The sequence below is a fragment of the Ursus americanus genome, chromosome 4, assembly GCF_024610735.1.
Source record: "Ursus americanus isolate L20-20 chromosome 4, mUrsAme1.1.p, whole genome shotgun sequence".
NCBI lineage: Eukaryota > Metazoa > Chordata > Mammalia > Carnivora > Ursidae > Ursus > Ursus americanus.
The window spans coordinates 16739751-16759787 of NC_142130.1; the positions used below are offsets into that span (position 1 = coordinate 16739751).

The window sequence follows — 20037 nt, forward strand, 5'->3', positions numbered from 1 at the left end:
AGAAATAAATGTTGAAAAACCTCTCTTTTCATTCAGGGCATGGCCTAGACATTTAGGGTCATTTAACCCAGAATTCTGAGAAATGCAAAGAGAAAGACACATGTAACAATATTTCTTTCTTCATTTCATGCATTACAACCAAAGCCAATGGAAATCTCCAGGTCGTGGAGGTTGGCATGCTTTAAACCCGGCACTACAGTTCGAGGAGTTAAAAGTGCCAGGTAGAACCTTCCAGGAGTATTTGCCCAACTGTACCTTGATGGGCTCCTGGATGACAAACTTCGTCCATGAGCATGTGTGCAGAGGACAACTCCCACCCTGATACGTGTGTCTCACCTGCGGAGGGACAGGAACGGCTGGAGTAGCCGCGGGTTCTACCACATTGCTCATTCTGGCAGGAGGAGGGCAACTGTTGGCTGCATAGTAATTTCGGAGTTTCTTACCATGATTTTTACCCTAGAAGTAAAATGAAATGAGTAATCACCATGAAAAAATGTGTTAACTTAAATTAATGTATTCATTAAAAAAAAAACAGAAAAATGGGGAAAAAACCCAAGCAATATTAATTACATTTTATTCTTTCAGATATATGCAACACTGGGGCAAAGAGCCCACCAGATCTTAAAATAAGAGTCGATGCCTCGGTTCTAACAGAATGAGTTATCTGGGAAAGAGAAGGGAACAAAGCCAAAAGAAATTAATTTCCTATATATTTCTGGAAAAGTATCACATTTTCCAGTGATCTACTTCCTCCCCCAACTTGCCATTCATATGCCACTGCCTAAATACGAATTTTATTACACTGTGATCTAATCTATTTTATAAGTCAGTAATGAAATGGATAATCCAATTATTTTTACAAAAATAGCACTTACAGAGTATCTTTTTACTTGCAAAGGACCCTCGTGTGCATTAGCTTATTTGCTGCTCACAAAAACTCCTGTAAGAGGAATTTGTTAATATTATCCACACATGACAGCTGAGCAGCTGCAATCCATGGAGTGTGGAGGACGTGCCCTGGCACCTTCCTTCAGCTGGGCCAGGTTGCGGAGCCAGGGCCTCAGGCAGGCCCTCTGAATCCAACGCAAGACCTTTTGACTACTTCAGGATGGCTTCAGGAGGCACTGGGAACCTCTCTTAAAATGTATTCGCCTCTCTCAGCATGTTTTGTTTAAGTAGTTATTCACATTGTTATATTCCTTGAACTGATAGAAACTGATAGGAAGGGCCAGTGGTCTGAAAGCATTCTAAATGAGATGAAACAATGTGTTATTCTTCAGACTGCACTGTGACCTTCAAACCTATAGGCAAACATTCATTCACCATCTAGTATATGCTAAGCCCTAGAAATAAAAAGGACCAGCACACACTCAAGAGAAGACAGATGTGTGAGCAGTCAATTAAAGTAAGGAGATGAGTTCTACCTTCTGACCACTGGAATGCCCTACAGGTGCTCTGCCATGGTCACGGTGACCTCCAGGGAGTCAAATCCAGGGGTCACATCTGTGGCTTCCCTCTGCTCTAACTCTAGGCAGCACAACACCGTGGATACTCCCTTCTGTTGTCTACTACGATGCCCTGTAACCCCACCACTTCTCATTCTCTCAACGCTCCAACATCCAAAGCTCCACCCTTGTCCCTCTTCTTCATCACATTATTTTCCCCTGTCTCATAGCTTTAAAATATAATTGACAAGTTAGTAGCTCCCAAATTATCTATCTCCACCTCTGTTATGGACTGAATGATAGCGTCCCACCAAAATCCATATGTGGACATCTTTTTTTTTTTTTTATGCAAAAAATGAATTTTATTTCCTTCTGAGGCACTTGCTTCTCTACTTTTTTTTTTTTTTTTTTTTATGATTTTTTATTATATTATGTTAGTCACCATACAGTACATCCCCGGTTTCCGATGTAAGGCTCGATGATTCATTAGTTGTGTATAACACCCAGTGCACCATGCAATACGTGCCCTCCTTACTACCCATCACCGGTCTATCCCATTCCCCCACCCCCCTCCCCTCTGAAGTCCTCAGTTTGTTTCTCATAGTCCATAGTCTCTCATGTTTCATTCCCCCTTCTGATTACCCCCCCCTTTCTTTATCCCTTTCTTCCCCTACTGATCATCCTAGTTCTTATGTTCCATAGATGAGAGAAATCATATGATAGTTGTCTTTCTCTGCTTGACTTATTTCACTTAGCATTATCTCCTCCAGTGCCGTCCATGTTGTAGCAAATGTTGAGAACTCGTTCTTTCTGATAGCTGAGTAATATTCCATTGTATATATGGACCACAACTTCTTAATCCAGTCATCTGTTGAAGGGCATCTCGGCTCCTTCCCATATGTGGACATCTAATCCCAGTGTGATGTAATCTGGAGGTGGGGCCTTTGGGAGGTGATTAGGTCATGAGGATAATCAATGCCCTTATAAAAAGAAGTCCAAGAGCTCTCTCTCCCTCATTCTGCCATGTGAGGATCCAAGGAGAGGTTGGCTGTCTACAGTGTGGAAGAGGACCTCACCGGAACCCAACCATGCTATTATTCTGATCTCAGACTTTTGGCCTCCAGAACTATGAGAAATAAAACTCATTCTAGCTCCAGGTCCTTTGTACTTGCTGTTCCTTTTGCCTGGAAGGTTCTTCTCTCAGATCTCTGCTTGGTTAGCTCCTTCTTACCTTTCAGATCTTAATCCAAATGGCATCTCTCTGAATCTGGAGTGTCCCACCATCCTCCCCTACTCTGCACAACACACTCTCCATCACATTACCAGTCTGGTTTATCCTCCTGCCACTTAGAACAATCTAAAATGGTATTGTTTGTTTACTTGTTTGTTTCTCTTCTATACTCTCTGGAAAGTAGACTCCTTGAAAATAAGGACCTGTCTTGTTTACTCTTCTATTCCCAATGTCTAGAACAGTTTCTAGCATATAGCGGGCAATCAGTAAAATTTGTTGGGTAAATGAACCAAGTATTGTAATGGAGATAATGAATACACTGCTAGGAGAACAGAGAGAAGGAATCTCTTACTTCTGCCTAAACGTGTCAGAGAAGGCTTCCCTGAAAAGGAGAAAATCAAGTCATCTTTTAAAATGAGCAAAAGTTTACCAGGCAGGCAAGGCGTGAGGAGAATGAAAACTGTGAACAGAGAAAATACTATGATCAAAAGCCCAGCCTGCTATGTTGAGAAGCCACAAGGACAGATGGTCTTCTGGATCCTTTGGAGACGAGCAGGAGTCGAGATACTGAGGGGGCTTAATGGTGAAACAGATCTTGGACTTTGGAGGCAGAAGGGAGCCTCTGAAGGACTTTGAGCAAAGTAGTTCTATGACTGTATTGCATTTGATAAAAATCAGCCTGGGATTAGCACGGGGAATAAATCAGAGTAGATCAAAGCTGGAGACAGAAGACAGCTAAGGACAAAGCCCTAGTACAATATAATATAGAGAATGAGGACCCAGAAAATGAGATTAAGAATGTCTGGCCTACCAAATAAAATGAAAACCGGACAAGTGTGGGGTATTATGGAAGCCTAGAATAAGGTGTTTCAAAAGAAGAATCTAGTTAGATACATTATGACCCAGGAACTATACTTCTAGGTATCACCAAACAGAAACTCACATACAAGGAGATATCTATAAGAATGTTCCTAGGAGGACTATTAGTTACACTGAAAAATAAAAATAATTGAAGTGTCGGGACACCTGGGTAGCTCAGCCGGTTAAGAGTCCAACTCTTGATTTCGGCCTCAGGTCATGATCTCAGGGTCATGGAATGAGCCCTGCATCAGGCTCCACACTCAGTAGAGAGTCTGCTTCTCTCTCTTTCTCCCTCTCCCTCTGCCCCTCCCCCTCCTCAAACTCTCTCTGTCTCTAAAATAAACGAATAAATCTTTAAAAAAATAAAAAATAACTGAAGTGCCCATCTATAGGGTAATGCAGAAATTATAGTCTATTCATACAACAACAGTAGTGAAAATAAACATTCCAGGGCCATGCATGGCAACATGAATGACTCTCCTAACAAAATGCTGAATGAAAAGAACAAGTTGCCAAAGAAGATATGTGAGAATAATTTTTTTAATATGGGAGTTAAAAACATGAAAACCACCACATATTACATAAGCAAACACATAGTAGCAGAAGTACAAAAGAAGTAATGGAACAATAAATATCAATTCAGTATAGTAGCTACATCTGGGAGCACAGGAGAGGATACAATTGGGAAGGGATGCCTGGGGGCTTCAGGTGAATGGATAGTTTTCACTCTTTCAGCTAAATGGCAATATACATGTTCATTATATTATTTTCGCACATTTTTATGTCTGAAGTATTTCATAATAATTGAAAACAACACTAACAAAAAAAAAAGGAGTGTTCATCAGGTCGAATGCTACTGATGGGTATGTAACATTGGGACAGAGAAGTAATGCTTGGGTTTAAAATGAAAGATCAAGAGTAACTTTGTTAGAACCATTTCAGCAGTGTTAGGGGTTAAAAGGTCACACGGAGTAGCTTGGGGAGAAAATGGGAGATGTGAAAGTAGAAAGAACCAGTATAGCCAACTATTCAGAAGAGTTCTGTGACAGGGAGATAGGGTTGAGAGTTAGAAGGGGGAAATGGGTCGATGGAAGTCTGGTCTTAAAGAGGGGTTTTCCTTAGGCTCGTTTGCATGGCAACAGAAGGAAGTCAGTAAGAACCAAAGAACAGTTGGTGCAGGCACTAGAGCCTGACCCTGAAAAGGCAGAAGACAGGTACACAGTACTGCAGGAAGGGTAACTTTAGATAGTATCAAGTATTTTACTTCCAAAGCAGCACAGTTTTCAAGCTGACATTACATCTATAACATTACGATAATAATGGCAACTAACAATTTTTGAGCACTTACATCACAGACAATATTCTAAATACTTCATAAATATTAACTCCTGCAATCTTCATGAAATCTCTATCAAGTAGGTATAATTATTATCTGAATTTTACATGTAAGGAAACTAAACTCTGAGAGTTAAAAACTTGCCCAAGAGTTTCTAGCAAGCTTGGCAGCAGGTACCTGGGTTTGTGTGTCCCCATCTGCCCTCTACAAACAATACAGAACAATCAGGAAAACAAATAAAATACACAGAAGCCATGCCGTCCACAGAACCAGAAGCCACAGAATGCCCAGACTTCAAAGTAACTGTAAGTAAAAAAGGGAAAAAACAGCAAATCCCAGTGAGCAATCACTCATGCTCCTGCCACAAGCATTCACAGTAAGCAAGAGCAGTCTAACAAAAACTGCAGAAAAGTCAGAAGAGGGAGCTAGCAGCAGGCCTACAATTGCTTTCAAGCCACCACCAAGAAGAATAAACCCACCCTAGGTCTGTAGATACTAAACCATGATCTGGTGGCAGAGCACTGACTGCTGCGCAGGGACTTAAATGTACACGTGACCTGAAGTGGCAAAGTGGCTTCTGGAGGAGAAAGAGCCAAAAAAAAGGGAGCTCACTTTTGGCAACTGGAAGGTGAAGGGGGGTAAAAAGCAAAACAGGAAAAGCTAGCATCCTACAAGACAGAAAAGAGCAAAAAAAATCTGGAGGACATACAAACCCTTTCCTGACCACCAGCACCACCACAAAAAAAAAAACAAAAAAAATTATTGAAGAAGTGAACTTTGCTACGGTTATAAAAGAGATTGCCATTGAATTAAGACTCTCATAAACCACCCAAAATCCACATAATGAACAGATGAAAACTAATCGAGTCAATACAAAGTTACTACCAAAAAAAATCAACGTATCTCAGCAAGTGAAAACCACCCCCAAAAAACACATGAAACAGAAGAAAACCATTAAGACAAAACTCCAAACTGAATTAAATATATTCGAACAAGAATTGGGGATATGAAAAATCACCTTCAAACAGGAATCCAAAATGTACAAAGAAAAATGGCCAAAGTGGTAAGAAATTTAAAAAAAAAAAAAAGGTAATTAAACTCAGGAAAGAAAAAAGAGAATTATATCAAAAATGAGAAGTAAATACATGCCAAAGGAAAACAGACACAAATGAAAACGCAGTAAGAGGTACTGAAGAAAGAAAGAAATGCAATCACAAAAATAAAACAATATGAAGAAAAAAATTTAAAGGGCCAGAGAGGAAGCAATGGAAATGGGAGACAGGTAAAGAAGAAATACTTTATGTTAAACCAGAGTGCCTGAAGACAAAACACAAATCAAGCAAACAGAACTAATATTTGAAACTATAACCCAAGAAAATTGTCCAAAAGTAACTGAAGACCTGAATCTGCATATTGAAAAGACATACCGGGTATCTGGGAAAATTAATCTAGAACAATGAGATCTGAAGTATATCTTTAAAAGGTATGACACTTCAAGCTCTCCAGGCAAAAAGATCAAATAACTTACAAATGCATAAGAATTAGAATGGCATCCATAAAATGTAAAACAAGGCATTAGTTGAGAAGTATTTTTTTTTAACTTAATGAAAGTGTGAAGTAAGAATTTTATGTACAGCCAACTATCCCTGTATCAAGGGTCAAGACTATAGAAAAGCATTTTAAAAGTACACAACCCTAGGAATTCAGTACTCATAAGTCCTGCTTGAGGAATCTTTGGGGGCTTCATTCAACTAAGAAATGACTGGGAAAACTTCAGCAAAAAGGCTGATGGTGAGTATTTTCATAGATATAATTGTAGATCAAAGACTAAATTAAAGGTGGAGATGAGGATGAAAGATTAATGTTCAAATATTACTCATTATGACACAATGGAAATAATGCAACAAAAAAGAGACAGAAAAAGGAAGAAGAAGGTAGAATAAGTTCATTGATTATGCAATAGGCAATTTAGCTGGGATACCATTAAAAACTGACAAACCCAGATAGTAACACATTAAATAACTGAACAGGGTAGTAAAATCATTTAAAAATGTATAAAGGGATGCCTGGGTGGCTCCGTAGGTTAAGTGTCTGACACTTGATTTCAGCTCAGGTCATGATCTCAGGGGTCATGAGATCGAACCCCTCGTCAAGCTCTGCACTGAGCATGGAGCCTGCTTAGGATTCTCTCTCCCTCTGCTCCTGCCCACTCCTGCTGAAACACTCGCTCTCTCTCGCCCTCTCTCTCTCTCAGAAAATAAAAATAGGAGCACCTGGGTGGCTCAGTCGTTAAGCATCTGCCTTCGGCTCAGGGTATGATCCCAGGGTCCTGGAATCAAGCCCCACATTGGGCTCCCTGCTCTGCTGGAGCCTGCTTCTTCCTCTCCCACTCCCCCTGCTTGTGTTCCCTCTCTCGCTAGCTGTCTCTCTCTGTCAAATAAATAAAATCTTAAAAAATAAAAAATAAAAAAATAAAAATAAAATCCATTCATTTCAATCTTAAAAAAAAAAGAAAAAAAACAAAAAAAATGTATGACTAATAGGAGAATGAGAATGGACTACAAATGATGGTAGGGTGTGACACTTCTCTACATATACTTTTTTGTATAGTTCTGACTTTTATAACTATATCAACATTTCACAAACTTAGAAAAACAATCATAGTCAACAAGGATTGGGAAGGACCCGAAATGAAATACAAATAGAAACAAACAAACCTAACTGTATAGAAAAATGAATAACAGAACCATAGGGAATGGGGAGAGAAGGAAAAGAACTATTCACATGGTCTTGAAGTATCTCCCCCACGATACTTATTAAACACAAAAAGAAAAATAGTAACTTTACAAAACAAGAACCTTAGCAGGAAGCAACTTTGTAACCTAAGTAACTTTGTAAAACAGTATTTTGACTATATATTATGCTACAGACAAAAAGAACAAAACACAAATGCTATCCCCTGGTTAGTAGGTTTGTTTTTCATGGGGAGAGAGCTTCTCAACTCCAAACTATACATACTGAGAGAGGAAGAGAAAGTGTGTATGTGTGTGGTTTGTAGTTAACGGAAAGCCTAGATTTTTCCCTATCAAAGAAAGGAGTGAAACATAAAGAAAAAATGGAAGGTTCATCCTTCCATTGAAATTGCGTTGATTGAAATTGGAAGTATCAGTCTGAACTCTGTTTTCAACATACATGAATGTAGATAAATATAAATGTGTGCATACAAAGATAAATATTACTAGCTCTATCACTGAGAAGATCTAGAAACAATAACATCCCAGTAGCAAAATGCACACCCTGCACTCAGATTTTGGTTTCTAAATACCATTCTCCAATAAAAAGAAACCTGACTCCTTGAAGAAATGGCTGGCATGGGGAAAATACAAGAAAATTCTGGAAATCTTTTGTATTCAGGAAATAAGGAAGTATGACAAAAATTACAGGGACATGTCAAAAGGACACAAGCACCAACCTGAAGGGACTCACACTGGTCAAATCTGGAAAAAACAAACATCAGGATAAATAATGATAGTAATAGATTATATCCCAGAATAAAAATAAGAATCCATAATCCATGGAGATTGAATGAATGAGTGAATGAAAGCAGAAAGTTCTTCCTTAAAGTAAAATTCCAACCAATAAATGTAGAAAGAATAATTAAAACAGAAAAATCACCATTTGGCAAACACCACAGTAGTAATCATGGTAGGGAAGAATCATCAATGAATGCTAAAATTACTGAATGAAAACACCATAAGAAATAAAATATTCACATAGTCTCAAAGTATCTCCCCACATGATACTTATTAAACACAAGAAGAAAAACAGTAATTTTACAAAGAAGAACCCTAGCAGACACCATCTTAGCCCGTGACCAAAGTAATAGTATCAGTGATGCAAAATATTCACATCCTTCCTAATATGATGCGGTGGGAAAGACACAACATCACTTCTGCGGTATTCTTTTTTTTTTTAAGATTTTATTTATTTATTTGACAGAGAGAGACAGCCAGCGAGAGAGGGAACACAAGCAGGGGGAGTGGGAGAGGAAGAAGCAGGCTCATAGCAGAGGAGCCTGATGTGGGGCTCGATCCCAGAACACCGGGATCACGCCCTGAGCCGAAGGCAGATGCTTAACGACTGCACCACCCAGGTGCCCCATGCGGTATTCTTGCCAAAAAAACCCCACATAACCTCAATTCAATCATGAGAAAACATCAATCAAACCCAAATTGGGATAGTCTACAGAACAACTCTTCAAAAATTGCAAGACTGTAAAAAGCAAAGAAAAGCTAAACCTGTCCATTAATTTGGACAAAACAACCACAAGCAAAATTTCATCCAGGATCAGATCCTGGAACCAGAAAAAAGGACACCATTAGATAATTGGTGAAATGTAGTCTGTAGATTAGATAATATTATTGTTATCAGGGTTAATTTCCTGATTTTGAGAATTGTAGGATAGTTATGTAAATATTAACATTTGGGGAATCTGGATGAGGTACATGCAGGAATTGTTTGTACTGCTTTTGGAACTGGTTGGTAAGTTAAATGTTATTCAAACTGAAAAGTTAATAAAATAAAATAAAACTTGCCCAAAGCCACAAGTAAACAGCAGAGCTGGGGACAGCCTCATTCCAGAGCCATGCCACCATGCTCCACTGCACCCTAGGAAAATCCAACAGTATTAAAGACCAGCTCAGATACCAGCAACTGTTCTAAATGTCTTATACACACTAATGTGCAGGTATCATTAGTATCATCATCAAATTCTTCTTCATGAGAGAGACACAGAGAAGGGAGGAAATATATCTTCCAATGACACACATCTAGTAAGTAGCAAGACTACAATTAGAAGACTAGTCTGTCCCCAAAGTCCATGATTTCATCTTCTTAACTAATAGCCTGTCAAACAGATGCTAGCAAAGGAACAATAAGAAATCAAAAGACCCTTAAAAATTAAGGACATAAATGTCAAAATTTTTTTTAAAAATTCAGTATAGGGTTAGAATTCAAGAACACCTCTCAGGAATAAAGGAATGATAAAAGAGAGAAGAGATAAGCAATATAAAGAATCAATCCAGCTAGCCCAGGCTAGCGCTAATAGAATTACCAGGAAAAGAGACAGAGGAAAGACAGAGAAGAATATTATCAAGGAAACAGTATCAAAGAAAATTCCCCAGAGCTCAAGAGAAACAGGAATATGCAAACTGAAAGGAACAACTAGTGCTGACCAAGACAAATGAAAAAAAAGACGCACAACTAAACACATCCATCACTGTAAAATTTCAGATATCGAGGATCAAAAGGAGAGCCTAAGAGCTTCCAGGGGGGAAAAAGCCCAAAATTAAAGCAGGTCACCCACAAAAGAATAAGAATCAGAGTAAGATTTCTCTCCATCAATACTAGATTACAAAAAAACAAAACACACACACACATGCACACACAATTAAGTACACCCTTTAACATTCTTAGGAAAAGTAATTTTCAACTGGAAAATGAACAGTCACATATGAAGACAAAATACACACATTTTTAGACATACAAAGGCTCAAAAAAATTTCTTATTACTCTCTCACTTTATTTTAAAGACGGAGATGTGTTGTAACATACATTTATATTTATTCTTTCTTCCTTCAAGTAACGTGAAGATGTACTCCAACAAAACGAGACTGAAAAATAGAAAGAAAGCCTGCATATTTAGAAAATTGTAGCCGAAGCCAAAGGGCAATGAAGAGAAATCCAAATTCAACAGCTGTGCAGCAAACCCCAGGGGCAACCAGTGGCAAATGGAACAGGGTGATGGGGGATCTAGGATAAAGCAGGGATTCCATACAATAGAAAGTGTGCGAGTTTGGAGGGGGAAATGTGGTGATGCTAAAGATCTATTATAGAAGAAAAAGAAGGGAAAAGAAGAAAAGCAATTAAAAACTCCAGGATGTACAATAAAGCTACGCAATGAAGTCATGATCCAGTTATGAAACTAGTCCAAACTAGAACAAGAAATCAGTGGATTTAATGAAGATGAATAAAATGGACTGTAAGCAATAAAAAAAAAAGATTAAGGAGCTAGTAGTTGTTTTCTATAAGTGTGTAAGATTCTTCTCCCTGTTTTTTAAAGTGACAGAAACTCAAGGAAAAACAAAAGGTTATTTCTCGTTATAATCCACATACAAAACAAACCTTTTAAAAAGGGCATGATTTTAAGCTATTGGTGGCATTCGAGAAAGGGTCATCCATTTGAACATCTCTCTTGAGTAGCATGGGACTGTGACATTGGAAACACAGGAAAGAAAACAGCTCTGCAGGGAACAATATTTCCCTGCTGACAGCAATGCATATGCTGAACGTCAATGTCCAACGAGAATCAACCTACAAATAGAGCATGGAAAATTTAATTTGATTCTTGAGTAAACAAAAATGCGATTAACCTTAACAGTGTCAAAGTAAAACAGCCAAGGCAAGATGAGAGGTGGAAGGAAAAATGGAGAAGAAAAGGTGGGGATGGAAGAGGAAGGGAGCACAGGTGATTGCTGCTTTCCATTATACGCCCTTTGTTCCATAGGCATTGTTTTGAGTTAAAATGTCTTTAAATGTTTTGAGGAAGCTGCCACCCGTGGCAAATGCTACAAAAGGTCAAGTGAGAAAGAGCTAGATTTGGCCTGTAAGGTCACAGGTGAGCATGGAGAGGACCCTCTCAGTAGAATATTGGAATGAAACCAGAATGCAGTGGCGGGCTAGAGAATGGATAGGAAATGAAGACCAGGAGAGGACAATTACACCTGTCAGAACTCTAATGAGAGGAGAAAAGTTGCCAACCAGAGGGATTAAATAAAGCAAAGGGAAGGCTGCTGTTGCTATTTTTATTTACATAGAAAAACTTGAGCAGGTTTTTAATTTGATCGAGGTAAAGAAGTGATGACAGGTGAGGAAATCCAGAGTTAAAGTGAGGAATCAGCCTGTCAGAAGAAGAGATATGTACTCTTTGGAACGAAGAAGAAATGAGGTAGGGGCACTGGGATGGGGAGGCAGACAGCTGGCGAGACGCAGCTACCAGCAGCGTCATGGAGAACTTCTGTCCCCTGATGAAGAGCATTTGACGATTCTCAGTCCACTGCAAGTTCATTTGGAAAACAACCACGTGGGAGAATTTTGAAAACATAAAATTAGCTGAGATCTGATTTGCTGATCATGCCATCCCAACCTGAGTGGCCAATGTTAAAATATAAGTGCTAAAATCAGTATTCTAAATTTGGGGATAAGATCAATTGCATTCTCTGGATGGTGAATTAAGATCACTACAATCCGACTCATAACTCTAGAACTACCTTTCTTTTAACCTGCATCCTGTCTCCCTTTCAAATTAATCTAATGAATATGGAACATTGTTATTTGGCTGCTAAATATTACAAATAGGAATCTACATTTACGACAAACTTTAGAAATGTACTTTGAGTAAATGAGCAGTTAGTTTTCAAATGGACACGCAAATTAGCAGATAAATTGGTTGACGTTATTTTACGCTGTGGATGCCCTAGCAAAATTTATCCACTTTTGTTTTTTGCTCATTTTATTTGTTAATGACCTTCCATCCAAAGTAGTTCTTCCTCTGGGCATGTATGCTGCAAACACAGTGTTGTGTTACTCCGTGCCAGGCTTGCCCTAAGTAACCTGAAGCCTGCAGACAGATTTTAATAAAATGAAGACATGTTTTTTCTTCCAAAGGTTTTAAGATATAACTAAAGCCATAATTTTGAGACTGTAAAAATAGGTAATCTCATTAAAAATAAAACAACAATGCAGGGTATTCTAAAGCAGACTGACTGGGTGCCAAGTCCTGAGAATTAAACTAAATCTGTGGTGACCACAGATACACATGGGTCATTGCTAAGGCAGCCCCAACTTAGGAATGGCAGAATGTCAGAGAAAGAAGGGAGTGAGCTTAAAGGGAAGTATTTATCGAGCAGCTTCCATTGTGTGTGCTGGATTTCTGGAATATGATCTAGTTAGACTCTAGTATAACACGGCTCACCCCAGACTGAAGGCTGTTTACAATACCGTGGGCAATTTGAAACTGCGATTTCAACAATGGCACCAACTGACCCAACCATTTGGAGAAATGTAATCACAGTGATTTATCACTTTACACAAACGTGTTTCTAGCTTATAAACAGGCTACCACTGACCCCTTTTATCTCACACATAACTGAAATAGTGAATTTGTAGTCTTGGCTTCACTCTGTATTAAAAATTATAAAGCAGGTTTTCAGAAATAAAACTTACCATCATCTCATCTACCACTTCGTTGTGTTGGTCTACTTACAACCATTGCCAATCTACATAATTCCTGGTTCTTGGTAAGCCTTACTCACTGGTCCCACCCTTGTCTTCAGTAACCTTCTTAAATCACTGCCCATCTATGTACCGTGTATGATGCCTTTGACGCATCTTTCAGGCTGACATTTCTGTTTCCTGTCTATGGTAGTTTCACCCACCTCCAAGGTATGTTCATGCTCTGATTGTTTATTATTCTGATCTACTCTTTGATCCACACTCTCTCATCTTGACCATATCTTTCTTGTTGAAATCCAGATTTTACTTCTAAAGTTAACTTTCTTCTATACTATCCTAATGAAATTGCTCTATACTTTCACATACTAACTGCTTTGGCTTATTTCTCTGTAAAGGAAAAAAATCTCCCTCTTTAAGAATAACATGGATTTCATTCAAATCTTTGCTTCTAAGCTCTTAGAAACAAACTCTTAGAAAAAAAAAAAAACCAAACTTTTAATTTTCCATTAGGTTCTACTTTCTTAATACCCACTAGCTTCTTCTTTATCTTTACCCTAATTTTTGGCTGCTTAAATTATCCACTATGACAGGCTGTCCTTCTCCTTCAACTTTTGCACTTAAAAATTCTGATTACTGAGACATTTACCTAAGTTTCCCTTCCCTAGTCTCATATTTTCTAATTCCTATATTTACCATATCATGGACAGAGCTGAAATTAGGTATAATTACTAATCTTGTCAACTAACAAGTTCAGAGCACACACACATACACACAAAGATGCAGAATCAAAGAAAAAACCCAAATAAATGCACATTCTGTTTCTTATCTAATTTAAGCCTTATAATCCAATGACCCTGCTCAAATTGAATCCTCTCTATGCATAACCAGAAGCATCCATCACTGTCTATAGAGAGACAAAGTGATATTAGAAGGAAAAAAAGGCAGGAGATAGAGGTACAAGCCATACACACATATTAAAATTACACATTGCCCAAGAATTTTACCTCATAAAAGTAAACAACTCTTCTTTAAAAGGCACAAAAGTGGGTTTTCTCTCAAGCTAATGACTTACAAGGGGCTTTATACAACTACAAATCAAAACTTTAGAACGCAAGCTTGATTTTTCCAAGTGAGTCTTAGGCTATCACAGGAATGTTTCACAGGAATAAATGAAGAGGAAAGCCAGCCCTGGGTCTTGGGTTTCAGAAGCATCATCCTAACCGACTCCCCTCAAATGGCAAAATAGGCAAAGGAAGACCCTGTACCAAACCACTATGGTTTGGAGAGTGGTGCACAGAGGGAATGAGAGTGAGGTTGAAGGAGGGGGAGGAAGTGTAAAAATGAAACCAGAAGATGCCTTTATGCACCACTGAGGACAGGTGCCAGGATCCGAGATATAATTAACTCACTGCTCTGCACCTGAGGGCAAAACAAACCCAAACAAAGGGAACTCCAGGGAAGCAACACAGTATATCTTCCCCTCAATCCCAGGGAAAACAATACACCCCCAAAGTATTTCTGAGGTACGATCACAAAGTGACACAATCATCAGTCTTTAGGATCCAAACAAAACAGAAAAAAGATTTCCACCTAGAGTAAATAACTTTACGTTAGAGACAGAGCGTCACTATAGAGGAAATACGTGTGTAAGTCATCTTTTTACCAGATGTCTAATGATTGCAGCTATTCATGCAGAGAATAAAGAGTCAAATCAATGCTGACCCAGAAGACATCCTTTCATTCAGTGGCGTTTGGCCTCAATTGCTTCTCGGGTCTCCTTTCTCCAAAAAAGGAAATTACATAATTGTATACGGATAGCAATCTAGAATAAAAAGAAATACTGTACTCTCTGTTTCTTGCCAAAGGTTAGCTTTCTATTTGTTCTTAGGTAATAACACCCTTTAAAATTGTCCTTTCCACTAGATATTCTACATGGAGGTGAAAGCTTTAAATCTTACAAATGATCATCAGTTCAGAGTACGTTTCCTATGAAGGGTAAGGCTCAATATTCCAATTTCATTTTATTCCAACTACAGAAAAATACCTGTGTTTTCTTTAGCAGCGATAGGTTATATAGGAAAAGTCAGAGGTCAAAGAGAAAAAGCATAACATTCATTGACGGATTACCTTGAACTAATGCAAACTGTATCAGCTGGAAGAGAATATTTGTAAGGCTAATTCTCCTAAACAATTTGACACTGAACTGAGTTTGGTACATCACACTTCAAAAACTATTCACCTTAGGCTCACAGGTTTGTACACAAGCATAGATGATGTACATTAGCCTACAATGACTAGTAAGCTATCAAAAGCCACACAGTTAGGTTGAGATCTCTTTCTGTGAAAAGTGAAGCATTCTTTTAATGTAGGAACATTAGGCTTTTAATCAAACAAACTAATGTCTAGTTGTTCACTGAGCCATCTTGATTATTCCAGGCACAATTGGTCATATCTGGAGAGAAGACTCTGAAATAGGCAAAGCCCTAAAAGGTTCTCTCGCTAAATTCCATGGCTTTCTTTTCTCCCCTTACCTGATAATGAGCCTGGGCTTGCTGCGCGGAGTTCAAGGTGACATTGCAGAGTTTGCAGTACAGGGGCTTACATAGCTCCTCCAGGGCAGAGTCTTGCTCCCCTCCCTTAGGTAACTCTTCTTCCCCTGCCAGAGGCAAGGAAGCCTCCTGCCCAAAAGGCTTCTGTGGCGGAAGCTGCAAGGTTCCTGTAGACCTGGTGGCTACTGACATAGGAGGAGAGGATGAGGGCCGCTTAGGCAGAGGAAGCCCGGCGTGTTGCAAGAGGATCATTGGGTAGGAAAGTCTTGGGCATAATCCAATGGGCGATGAGAACTCAGGTCTTCAAATCTGAATCAACAGAAAAAAAAAAAAAAAAAAAAAAAAAAAAGCTCACTTAAAATTGCAACCTCAGCAATACAACATGTAAATGACCACACCATCTGACCCTTTCCTCTACTTCTCCAAACCACCTTCGGGATTTCTTTTCGCCTCATCTAGCAGACTTCCTCAGTCTGTTAATCCACACTGACACTATGCTCTTCCACGGAGAACAGCTTTATAGATTTCGCTTTATTTTGCTTGGCACAGCTCCAACTGCGGTCCCTCTGGCCCATGAACATTAATAGCATTGCATCCATGGCTAATTAAATCTAAACGTCACACGGCTGAAATGGACATCAAAGGTCACCTAGTCCAGACCCCTTCCCTCAGGCACACTTACACTTAAATACCCTCGATGATAATTATGCATAGACAAAAACACCACTGGCTAAGAACCTCAGCAAATGTCTCCTTTTCATCCAAACTAGTCTTTCCATCCAAATGAATCAAAAAGAGCAAAATAAAGACTTCCATGTCTCAGAACCCTTACAACACTTCCAGAGCTAGCAAAATATCAAGGAAGTCTCGGAGTAACTCGGTTACTGTGTAACAAAAAATAAATAAAAGAGTTCCTTCCCATCAACCAGTAGTATTTAAATAGGTAAGCCAATGATTCCTCACAGCAGAGGCTGCAGTAGGCCACAGGCAGCCTCAGATGTGCTCTGTTTGGAATATACGTGTTGTGTTTTGCTTTCACTTTTTAAACTGAATTAGTCATCAACATTTTAAAATCAAGAGATTCATGGCTTCTCCTGATAAAAGGATGATCTGGCAATATTTGACACACGGTTCTACACGGAAAATTGGCTAGTTAATGCAGAGAGGCACTGTCCCCAGTAGCCAGGTCTGTCTTCTCCAGGGCACCTCCTTCCCGCTCAGCCTGCTGTCTGTATTGTGTTACTTACCTGCTTCCTGTAGGCCCTTGCGCTTAGGACCCCACCTCATATGGCCTTAAACCATATTCATGAGTCCCCTATAAAATCAGAATATCTTCTCTCCCTCTAGTCAGAAATTATCTGCATAAAACAATGTATCAAGTAAATGTCCTCTGAAGTAATGGATCACACTGTCAGAAGCCCCCATTTAATTCTAGTTCCCCAGTCTTTCAGCAACTTCCTTTTCCCTTTAATTAAGTAACTGATTATTCTGTTTCGCTCAGAAAAGATCCAATATGTTCCAATACCTCTTCGATTTTATATATGATTTCTCCTGCCTCCCACCCAGATGGTGCTTTCTAGCCCTGAGTATCTCAAAATGAACCACAGTACACGTTCTGAGTTCCCATGATTCTAATTAACCCAAATTAAAATCCCTATTCCAAAATACACTATTCCTTCCACTCTCTCAATACTATTAAAAACCTCTTTCCTTGGTCAATAAAATATGACTATTTTAAACTGCTGAAATTTTCCATCTACAAGAGAAATGTGTATACTTTCTGACGATAATACATTTACTAAAATTAACCAAAATTTTAAAAAGTTAAAAGTCTGTTTTACCACATTTAATAAGTATACACATGGAAACTGCAATCAAGTAACAACTTTTATACTAAATTCAGGGCCTGGGGGCAGCAGAGGTATCAGGGTGATGGGAAAATAATGTAGTTAAAGGCAAAGTACAAAAATTAGTCATAATATTCAACAATACTTCTCATTCATCACAATACTTAACAGAACAATATTTTTTTATTCTTAAACAGAAGTATGCTGTCCACATCTCTGGGAACATGAAGAAAAGCAATACAGATTTAGGGCTTTAAAAAGTCAGATTCTCTGTAATCATATTATTCCTCTCAATTAAATCAAGCAAAGACAGGCATGGACATTTTAAAAAGGAAAACTAAGGAGACAAAAACCATTTATTCAAAAAGTTAACCACCTAATTATAACAATTCATAGTATTAAAAGACGACACATACCACCTGTACACAGACATACTGATACCAAACCATCACAGACAAGTTGCCAGTTCAGAAGAGAAAATGGAGGAGGGTGTTGAAACATCTGGATAAAGGAAATCGACAATATAAACAAAATCAAATACTACCGATTGCCTAGACATGTCTGGACTTGTTTTATGAAAGCTCACTCCCACTTGAGGAAATTCCAGCACGCATCTCCCCAGTGTTGCCTACAGGTTTCCATCAAAATAAAGGCCAGTCTCAAAGCCCAGAGGTACAAGAAGCCCCCTTCCAGAAGTGATAAAATCCCCTGCATTACAGAAAAAATTCTTGCCAAGTACAGATGTACCCATTATCACATTTTATCTTTATAATTTTTAAAGAATAGCTAGATATTCCAAATTTATTTCTTGTAATATTCAACAATCGAAATGGTCATGTAACTCCCAAAAAGGCTGTGTGCATGACAACTACATCAGGTCTTACTATGTTAGCAAACAAAAACTAGCATAAATCGAAAAGAAATAAAACCAAGCCTTTAGTGAAAGCATGAATGGTGGAATAGAGAGAGACCCAAAGCATAGGCGACTCGGATCCGTTCAACTACTGCATTAGATTAAAAGAAACTAACTCGATGGCTGATGTAAATAAAATATTCCTCAGATCTTAAAAACCATTCAATTTGATGCTTGAAGTGACATAAATGAAGGATTTATGGTGGTTAATGTCTTGGTTTGGAAGGGGTTTTGAGGAGACAATAAAGTCAAAGCTCCGTGGTGTACCCTGTTTAAAGAAAACGGATGATCATTGCACAGTTTTCATGACTGGACTGGGGCCTACTCTTCACATACTGTATTAAAGACAATCACTTTCTCATTTGGAGAAATCTAGAGGAAAGAGAACAGTGTAAAGGAACAGGTTATTGGCACCTCAGCAAACTAGGGAAGTCTGTACAGTAATTGGGAATTCTGGAAACGAGGGGAAAACGGTGAGCATTAATCAGAGGTCATCAGAACGCATCGGGAAGGAATGAGAGAGAAATAGAAAAATAATCAGCTGAGGCAAGGTATATCATGTAAGGAAGACTCAAAAGAAGGTAGGGATCTGGGGGAGAAGAGGCCTTGGTGAATTGGCGAATGTTTTCCAGTCTCAGCTATGACGGCTCCGAATCCAAGGGAATCGTCTACACATTTGAATCTAAGCTACAGACACTTCAGCATCGCTCACATATACCTTACATTCCTAATACGTGCCTGCAAACACACGAGCGCACACACACACGCACCTCAATCCCGTAAGGATGCCATCACGGAAGATGGAATCCCCCGTCTCCCACCGGGCGGGGGGAGCGCGAGGGCCAAGGCAGCAGCACGCCTAGATGATCCAAATGGTACACGTGAAAAGCTCAAAAACAAACAGATAAATAAAAGCAGCGCAAGCCTGTCACGTGGAGGGCAGGTGGAAAGCCCGCACCCGAAAGGAACCGCTAGTCGCCTTCGCTCCCGGGCTCGTCCTAAATGCCCCGAGGCTCGCGATCGCCTGCACTTACCGGAACCCTCCGGACGCGCAGGGAGTCTGGGCGCCGCGTCCACCCGGGGCGCCCGCCGCCGTCTGCCCCGCGCGCCCGGCTCGGCCCGGCTCAACTCCGCCTCTCTCGGCGCAACTTTCCCGGCTGGCCCCCGCCAAGCCCCCGCCGCAGCTGAACGCTGACTGTCAAAAGTCAGTCCAGCCGGACCCACAGGGAAACAGCTGCAGGAAGTGACTGCGGAACCGGGAGGCGGCGGAGGAGGAGACTGAAGGCGCCGGCTCGGCGTCACCACTGCGCATGTGCCGGGCAGAGCAGGCCCGGCGGTGGCGGTGGCGGTGGCGGCGGCGGCGGCGGCGGCGGCGGCGGCGGCGGCAGTAGTGGCGGAGGCAGCCGCGCTGGTGGCTCCCGCATCCCTGACAGGCCGGGTGCGCGCTGGACAGGTGCGGGCACCGCGAGCGCACCGGCGCTGGAGCCGGGATGGGAAACAAGCTTGAGGCAGAAGAAGGGCGCACCACCCCGCGGACAGGTCCTAAGAGCTGTTAATCACGTA

General features: G+C 40.0%; 1 protein-coding gene across 5 annotated transcripts in view; it reads right to left on the reverse strand.

The window, feature by feature from the left end:
• ZMAT3 (zinc finger matrin-type 3) overlaps positions 1-19747 on the reverse strand; it is a 32758-nt gene extending 13011 nt beyond the window's left edge. Inside the window, exons 1-3 of one of the 5 annotated variants that reach the window (XM_045788687.2) lie at positions 19509-19747; positions 15697-16023; positions 337-456 (exon numbers count right to left, since the gene is read on the reverse strand). In XM_045788687.2, coding sequence (XP_045644643.1) covers positions 337-456; positions 15697-15966 — 390 coding nt within the window. In that variant the 5' untranslated portion in view covers positions 15967-16023; positions 19509-19747. The other 4 variants (XM_045788691.2, XM_045788688.2, XM_045788690.2 and 1 more) reach the window with 4 other exon arrangements.
• Between the last annotated feature and the right edge of the window lie 290 nt (positions 19748-20037).